This window comes from Osmerus mordax, chromosome 13 (genome assembly GCF_038355195.1).
Source record: "Osmerus mordax isolate fOsmMor3 chromosome 13, fOsmMor3.pri, whole genome shotgun sequence".
Lineage (NCBI taxonomy): Eukaryota > Metazoa > Chordata > Actinopteri > Osmeriformes > Osmeridae > Osmerus > Osmerus mordax.
The window spans coordinates 12,144,655-12,153,567 of NC_090062.1; the positions used below are offsets into that span (position 1 = coordinate 12,144,655).

At 42.3% G+C, this 8,913-nt stretch overlaps 1 protein-coding gene across 1 annotated transcript; it reads left to right on the forward strand.

Annotated features, from left to right (window-relative positions):
* Positions 1-560: 560 nt before the first annotated feature.
* Positions 561-5,595, forward strand: gpib (glucose-6-phosphate isomerase b). Its single transcript, XM_067248696.1, has 18 exons — positions 561-717; positions 952-1,042; positions 1,221-1,289; positions 1,424-1,543; positions 1,635-1,718; positions 1,803-1,949; positions 2,195-2,266; positions 2,357-2,401; positions 2,498-2,551; positions 3,118-3,178; positions 3,313-3,356; positions 3,480-3,632; positions 3,844-3,973; positions 4,066-4,142; positions 4,297-4,425; positions 4,622-4,697; positions 4,798-4,864; positions 5,128-5,595. Exons 1-18 carry the CDS (start codon positions 599-601, stop codon positions 5,246-5,248), a joined length of 1,659 nt encoding a protein of 552 aa, XP_067104797.1. The 5' UTR covers positions 561-598; the 3' UTR covers positions 5,249-5,595.
* Positions 5,596-8,913: the final 3,318 nt, after the last annotated feature.

Consider the following 8,913-nt stretch of genomic DNA (forward strand, 5'->3'; position numbering starts at 1 on the left):
GTAAAGACATTTAGATCCGTTTGCTTTATCCCACATAATACGCTTGCCAGTCAATTTGTGGAGTAATTCGCCCTCTAGTGGTCTCCTGAAACCGAATCGTTTTCTAATGTACTTCAAACACTGGTTAGAGACAGTCACTGGTACATATGTTTTATGCATACTATAATATGATTTACATTAAAATACAATGATGAATTCCGTAACCAATTATATTCTTCTACTTCTACTAACCCTAACCCTGAGACAGCCTTGAAGCATCATGCAGCAGTTTGTCTTGCATGTTCTTATTTTTATACACTTTCTTTATCAAATTAAGCTAAACAGTGCTTTTGCAATGTAGTCATTTGAGAAATATTAACACAATTGAACTAAGCATGCTTACGTTCAACTAATACGACAGTGTAATGTCACTGTATGAAAATGTCCTGTATAGTTGCTGCTAGCCTGCAGTATGTGGTGTACACATGATCCCTGAATAGTTTCACTGGAGGAGGGGCAAGCTGCCTATCTGTAGCCTTTCAAAAGCCTTCCCCTCTACCCAGTCAGTCCCACTCAGCCAGGGTAGCAGGGAGGACCACATTAAGCCCCTCTCAACACTATGGGACTCACAAGTGACCCCACCTTCCAGAAACTGAAGGAATGGTACAAAGCCCATGCCTTGAGCCTCAACATGAGGCAAATGTTTGAAGCTGACAAGGAAAGATTCAACAAACTCAGGTAGAAACTATTTACCTAACTCAAAATATTAGTAGCATTGTTGTTTTAATTATATGATCATGATTTGGTATACGAGATCAAAAACATAATGAACATTCAGCTATTATTTCACTCAATATTTATTTGAAATAAAGTGGAAAAATGCACAGCTGCTTGCTGTTCTCCATGTCAATAAACATTACTTCTGAACTTTTAAATACAGAATCTCGCATCACTTTTTTTATTTTGTAACAGCACAACACTAAAAACCGACGATGGAGAGATTCTTCTAGATTACTCCAAGAATCTCCTCACTGAGGATGTCCTAAAGATGCTGGTTGAACTGGTAGATTAATTTAAATAATGATCTTGCTTTACTTGAGAAAAGGCAATTGAACAGCATTTAATGTTGGTCTATAAACCATTTAGTTGGATTATATTTATTTTATTAGTTTCAGACACATTTTCACTTATCCGTTTGTCGAATTAAGTGTGCCCACAGCTTGATGTCTCTCCTTTTTTAGGCAAAGTCAAGAGGAGTGGATGCTGCCAGGGAGAAGATGTTCTCTGGAGAGAAGATCAACTTCACTGAGGTACAGTTTCACCTGATTTGTAGTGTATTGTTTAGGGGGAAATGATGCAACTTCACAAAAAAACATTTAAAGCAATACTACAAGAGGATCTCCTCACCTCTTCCCCGATGGCCTCTGTCCTCCTGCATGTTTAGGGCCGTGCGGTGCTCCACGTGGCTCTGAGGAATCGCTCCAACACTCCCATCAACGTTGAAGGGAAGGATGTGATGCCTGAAGTCAACAAGGTTCTTGAGAAGATGAAGGGCTTCTGTCATGTGAGTCTTGTGTTTCTCTTTGACTGAACTCATGTTGGTGGACATATAAGTGGTTTACCTAACTGTCCCTGCTCTTTTATATATTTCGCAGAAAGTTCGTAGTGGTGAGTGGAAGGGCTACACTGGAAAAGCCATCACAGATGTGGTCAATGTTGGCATTGGTGGATCAGACCTGGTGAGCACATCATTTAATGTGATAGCGTACTTTGTAAGAAGTCTCAGACAAAACATAATTGTGTGTTTTCTGTTAATTGTTTAGGGTCCTCTGATGGTCACAGAGGCTCTCAAGCCTTACTCTAAGGATGGACCCCGTGTGTGGTTTGTTTCCAACATCGACGGCACACACATTGCCAAGACCCTAGCTCAGCTCAATGCTGAGACCACCCTCTTCATTGTGGCCTCTAAGGTGCCTGTTTTGGTTGTCTTTCCAACTCCGTTGTAGTCAAGATACCTACCTGTTCTCACTTTCCTGACCAAAGCCCTGAAACAAGTACAGTATCTTATTTCAAGATGTTCCACAGAAAAAAAGAAAAAGATTATCTCTAAGCAATAAGGAAGTAAACTGTTGAGCTTAGGATGATGACAAAGCAAAACTATGTTTAGCCATTTCAGCATCTATTTGCAGCATTATAACTGTACAACCCTCTTCAGACATTCACTACCCAAGAGACAATCACCAATGCTGAGTCTGCTAAGGAATGGTTCCTCAATGCAGCAAAAGATGTAGGTATCATAAGGAAATTTAAATGTCTACATGTCGACATGTTTATTTGACATTCGAAACTCTGTCTCCTTGTTCTCCTTCCTCAACAGAAATCTGCAGTTGCCAAACACTTTGTGGCTCTCTCCACAAATGCTGTAAGTTCCCACCTATTGTATACAATAGTTATACATGTATGAATGCATTTGTAGTTAGATCCACTAATTATATCTATTCTTTGTTGCTCTTCTTAGCCCAAAGTTAAGGACTTTGGCATTGACACAGAGAACATGTTTGAATTCTGGGATGTGAGTATCTGTTATTCAACCATACAAACTTCCTGCTCCACTCTTCTTTTCCCCCCAGCCCAGGGCCTTTGATAGTGACTTAGGAAAGGGTTAAAAATAGACTACACTTTTGACCTGTGAAGTAGGTGCCTGCACTGAACTGGCAGCTGTTGAGTAATCAGAAGCCAGCCTTCATGCAGCTCAGCCCTGAAGAGGATGATTATTATTGGTGGTGACCTTCTCTTGCAGAGGTTACGCTAAAGGCTGGATGGCATCAAAGGTCAGAGTGCCACATATAGTTACATTGTTGGTATTTGGAGGCTGGACAGCTCCAACATGCCCTTTATGATGGGGGATACACGACTGCACACAAGTTACAGTATGGGCTGCAGCACATAAGGTCATTCACATGATGACATAACGAAGGTGAAACGTAAATATATTTCCCAATGCCAATAGTTGAGTTAAGGTATGTAAGTTAGTCAGTAACATTGTCACCCCCCTATATATTTGTTGAAAGATAGAGCAAGTTTACTTTTCTTTGGGGGGGGGGGGTAGACAGGGATTAATGTTGTTTCATGTTCTAGTGGGTCGGTGGACGTTTCTCCTTGTGGTCTGCTATTGGGATGGCCATTGCCTTGCACATAGGTATGTGACACATTTAAACAGCATTGAATTACTTTGCCATTCCATGACACTGCATCGTTCTTTTGATTTTAATAGACATAGACTGTTTTTTTTAAAACATTACTCACAACCTCCCTCCTGTTTTATACCTTTAGGCTTTGATAACTTTGAGAAGCTTCTATCTGGGGCTCACTGGATGGTATGTAAACAAAAAATCATGCTCAATTTGTATGATAGAGCTCTGAAACTAGCCATTAGCCTTTATATATTTCACCATCTGGATTCACTAAATATGCATTGACTCCTGTCTCCCTTCCCATAGGACAACCATTTCCGCACAGCCCCTCTGGACAAGAACGCCCCCGTTCTCCTAGCTCTACTGGGCATCTGGTATATCAACTTCTTCCATGCCGAGACTCACGTCATGCTGCCCTACGACCAGTACATGCATCGCTTCACCGCCTACTTCCAACAGGCACGGCCCTGTCTACTCACCCCATCTCTTGGTTAACTTTGACTGTTCAAGTGCATTTCAATTAAAATTGCACATCTATGACTTGCTCTGAACCTACATATTGACCACAAGGACAGATATAATCAGATGTATAAAGCTGACCAGAAACTGCAAAGATATGTCATAGAATGGTAAGTACCAAGGAGCGTTAAATAAAGCTGTGGTTCTGCAGGGTGACATGGAGTCCAATGGAAAGTACATTACAAAAGATGGTGCACGAGTGGACTACCACACTGGGCCCATAGTCTGGGGAGAGCCAGGAACCAACGGGCAGCATGCTTTCTACCAGCTTATCCACCAAGGTGCTGTCTAATCTCTGGGCAATCAATATACATAACTTCAGTTTATTAATAAACCACTGAAACTGAGAACAATGGAACTGTGTCCTTGACAGGTACTCGCATGGTGCCAGCTGACTTCCTCATCCCTGCCCAATCACAGCACCCCATCAGGGACAATCTTCACCATAAGGTACCTCCGGGAGAACAGGACATCCTAGATCAGAATATTTGGTTTAATTCTCTATTAGGGTTTTACCAGTATTTAAAAAGCAAGCGTCACTGAATGCATTGCTTTCTACCTAGACACATGTTCAACACTGAACCTGTCTGGTGTGGGTTTGTAGATTCTGCTGGCTAACTTCCTGGCCCAGACTGAGGCTCTGATGAAGGGGAAGACCACAGAGGAGGCTAAGAAGGAGCTGGAGGCTGCTGGCCTGACAGGAGAGGCCCTGGACAAGCTGCTGCCACACAAAGTCAGTGTGACACCAGCATTGTGTGCACTTATGGAACAATGAACAGTTCTTATTAAGGAATCAAACTGGTTGCTATTTAACTTTTTTATGACCAATTGCTTTTATAATTTCATTCAATTTTCATTTTAATGCTAAGTGAACACTTTGATTTTAAATCAGGGATTGAATAATTTTTCATTATGGATTTGATCCTAAGGTATTCCAAGGAAACAGGCCAACCAATTCAATTATCTTCAAGAAACTGAATCCATACACACTGGGGGCACTTATTGGTAAGACCTTAATATGGATGGTTTGTTTGGATAGATTTTCAATATGTCTTGACGTGGAAACCTTTCTAATGATTTTGCATGCCTTTTGTATTTACCTCAGCCATGTACGAACACAAGATCTTCGTCCAGGGCACTATGTGGGAGATCAACAGTTTTGACCAGTGGGGGTGAGTAGTAGAGAATAGTATATCCAATTGATCAAATATTCAGCATTGAAATTCCTTCCCCCCTCTGGTCCTCCTTCTCAGCTCTCTCTCTCTCCCCCTCTCTCTCTCTCTCTCTCTCTCTCTCTCTCTCTCTCTCTCTCTCTCTCCCTCTCTCTCCCTCTCTCTCTCTCTCTCTCTCTCTCTCTCTCTCTCTCTCTCTCTCTCTCTCTCTCTCTCTCTCTCTCTCTCTCTCTCTCTCTCTCTGCTCTCTGATCTCACCTCAGAGTGGAGCTGGGCAAACAGCTGGCGAAGCAGATCGAGCCCGAACTGCAAGACAAGACTGAGGTGAAGTCGCACGACTCCTCAACCAACGGGCTCATTAACTTCCTCAAGAAAAACTTCTAAAGAAAATCTAAACTCCCCACTCCACCACATCCCTCACCTCGACTATGCTCTCCAACTGAACCCTGCTGATAGGGGATGTTTGTGCTGAGGTCACTGTAAACACACCGTTGTTGAGCCACAGCAATGATCGTCCCCTCTACGCAGAGGATTGAAAGCACTATCTATGTCTGTATTGTTATTGTCTGTCTACGTCTTGACTGTTTGTGTGTTGCCGTCAGACGGTATTCTAACTAAATGTTGAGAGTTTACTATTATAAGGGGAAAGATGTTCCTTCATGGATGGGATGGTATGACATCTTACTAAATAAATGTTAATGCCCCTCAGTGATTGACCATGGGGTCTATTACCTTGTCTCTTCATAATCTGTTTGGAGTTATTTTCCTCCTCAGATCACTAGATGGCGCTGAGTTCCTAGTTTCACCATGGCATGAGCCAGCCTCCCAGCAACCAATGCTATATTTATTTCTGGAACACAGGGCCAAAGATCTTCTGGGTTTTCCATCTACCACAAATCCCTAGACATCACAAGTAGTTAAGTAGCATTCATTTACAGAGGAAAAACAAACAGCAGGCAAAAAAATAACATCTGGCAAACATCATCTGATTCACCATCCCTCAGTACAAAACAGTTTCTCGCTCATTAAACTTCTTGCTGTAAGTTTAAGCTCCATTAGATAAATGGGACTTTTAATGCTAAAATGTGATCCAAATATATGTGGTAATATGCGAGTTAACACAATATTTGTCCTTTAATTGATATATTAATTCTCTTTTACATCATGTGAAATGAGAATAATGAAAATGTCTTACATGTATGTCGCAAAATATGTGTGGCTGGTGAAATCTAAGCATTTCAATGAGACCAAACTTGAAGCACCTTTTTCCTGGGTAGAGTCGTATTTCATCCCATTTTGGAATTTTGTACTGAACTCCCAGCACATGATAATGTATTGTTTTGGCACCAAATAGCTGTTGATTACTATCTCCTGCAAGCGCAAACTGAGAGAAACTCAAGACACCCCAGCCACTAGTGATGAACTATGTAATCCAGTTGCCTGGCAACAATACTTTTCTTCAAACATACTGTAACTTGGGACTTTTTGTTTTATTTTTTGGCTCAGTGAGAGGTTTTGAGTTTCATTCTGAACACAGAGTCAACCTGTAATTGATGCTTTGCCACTAAAGTGATGGGAGAGCTTTATTGGTATTTATTCAAAGGTTAAAAAAACCCAAACAGAACACAATATCTTCCAGTTCACTAAAGTTGAATTAATTATAGATGAATGATCTTCTGTATGATCTAATGAAAGCTCATGCTTGTTAAAGGAGGTAAAAGAAACAAAGTTTTAGCTTCTGTTCTTATACACAAACTACAGCTTTGATGTGAGAGAGAGAAAGAGATTGGAGCTTGAGAGTGTTTGGAACATGAAGAAGGTGTTTGGTTGAGGACACGTTCCTGAAATGTTTCTAGAACAATGCCACTGCATACCCTCACATTCCTCTCTATGCTTTATTGGCGGACCTGTCAGTCATTCTCCTTGCGGACTATTTAGGACAGTTTCCCAGACTTTCCCTTGACAACCCCGGTTACCATAGCAACATCACCCCCGCCAACTTCCACTCACAATCCCAAGTTCAGCAAGGTGCCAGGCAGCTCAGGAACCAGGAGGATATCTTTGTTAGCAACCTGTCAGACAGCTGTGTGGTAGGTCTACACCACATCAGTTAACAGATTATTCAAATTCCAACTCCTTTCACTCTGCTTTCATCCTCACCCATTAACTTGCATTCAGCAGAAAAACCGGCTCAGAGGTCACATAGTTTATCAAGGGCAAGAACTCAAGAATTGCATCTGAGATACAAACCATTTATTCTCTGGTGAGAGAAATTCGCTCTGCGGGTTGACAGCCGGATTCCATCCCCACTTGAACTGTACAAGGATTCCTTTGATCTTTCCGTGATGTTCCTCTTGACTGCAAAATCAGCTCTGAAAATAAGTTCTAAGGGCTCCAGACATTACTCATGCACTGTAATACTTATACACACTCCCTCAATGGCTCATACCCAGAGGATAGTCCTCCTGTCTTCCTCGGGCTCTGATCATATTAATGACTGTCCAGGCAGTAAAACAGGGGGCGAGTGAGGCCCTGCTTCTTGTTCCCACGACTACTGGAGTTATATAAAGGTTAGTCGAAATGCGTGGGCAGTGCTGACTTTGTCATGCAGCTGGTGGTAGAACCAGACCCATGGCCCTGCTCTGAGCTCAGGGTGGTCTCTGGCTCCCTGTCTGCCAGGGGTGGAGCCGATCTCATACATGTCATCCATGCAGTGAGACAGCAAGGCATCCCTGACCCTTCCGACAATCAACATTTTACCCAGACTTGAGCAGCTGTGCTCCTGAGGGACCTCCCATTCTGTCAGATCTCCCAGCTGAAATATCTTCATATTTGTCTTCTTTGTGACATCTCTGGACTGCTTGACGTCAGAGTGAGGCCTTTGACACTGTTAATATCAAAGAAGTAGCACAAGGGTGTAGCCTGAGAAGATAATCATTATGTGACTGGTTCCATATGGAGAAATCACATCCTATGACTGTTTGATTAGTAATTCATTTAGTTACATTTCTACTCTTATAGGGCCGCTAATACAGGTTAACATTTCACAAAACAAAGATCCTGTTGGTCATGAGGTAATCCTGGAACGAGCGTATATTTGAGCTTCTAGTTCCTTGTGCTGCAGGGTTCTCAATGTTCTGGATGGAAGCAGTTTCCTTTGTGTGATAAAACAGAGCTCACCTCCTAGTGGGTCCCTGGGGCCTGGCAGCCTGCACTCACATACACACAGCTTCCTGAGTCACAGGGTGGTACCCTCGCACACATAAAGAGTGCTTTGTGCCCCAAACTCTTGGAACTGTCAACCAACACCGGTGTTCTCCTCACACTGAACATGACTGTTAGGAATGCTCAGTCAAGGACATGCAGTGCTAACTCCCACGCATGCCCAACCGTTTCTATCTATGCTCATTCTGACCTCAGCATGTCACTGTTAGTTAATTATGATACAACAAGGTTGCTGATTGCTGTACTGTATGATAAGGTATGTTTTTGGAAAACTGGATAACAGCTTGGCATTTCTTCCTTTGTAGTCTGTACCTGAGCTTGTGAGTCATGACCAGTTCTACTGTAATTATATATTTACCAGTGACACCCACTTACTCACTCGCCTCTATCATTGCAGAAGAGGATAACTGTATACTCTGTGACAGAATAACAATACCTGCAGTGCCATTTCCTGTTTCTGCCGATGACTAACTATGGTAGAAAGGAGCCAAACGGCAAAGTCCATTTTTTCTCTACTCACAAAACATAGTTTAGCTTGTTAAAATGCATCTGAAAAAAGTTATCTGTCATTCAACCTATTCTTGGAAACAGAACAGCTCGGAACAATTACGGTAACTCTGTCATTTTTACCCTGACAACAATGTACTCAGTCTATGTGAGGTCAGGGCTGTGTGGCAACTGGCCCTGAATTCTGAGCCTGCTGACCACCCTCCAGACCCTCCAGTTAAAATCGCCACTGGTCCATCCTATCTGTGACCAATACATGAGTGCACATAGAAAACACACGAGAACAGGATCTTTTCACCACAATATTCTGCCTCCCC

Bases quoted from the DNA above. Each gene is read 5' to 3' on its own strand.
- gpib (XM_067248696.1), top strand. From the start codon at position 599: ATGGGACTCACAAGTGACCCCACCTTCCAGAAACTGAAGGAATGGTAC. The intron at 2,552-3,117 runs GTGAGTATCTGT...TTCATGTTCTAG, and splicing joins ACATGTTTGAATTCTGGGAT to TGGGTCGGTGGACGTTTCTC. The intron at 3,179-3,312 runs GTATGTGACACA...TTATACCTTTAG, and splicing joins GGCCATTGCCTTGCACATAG to GCTTTGATAACTTTGAGAAG.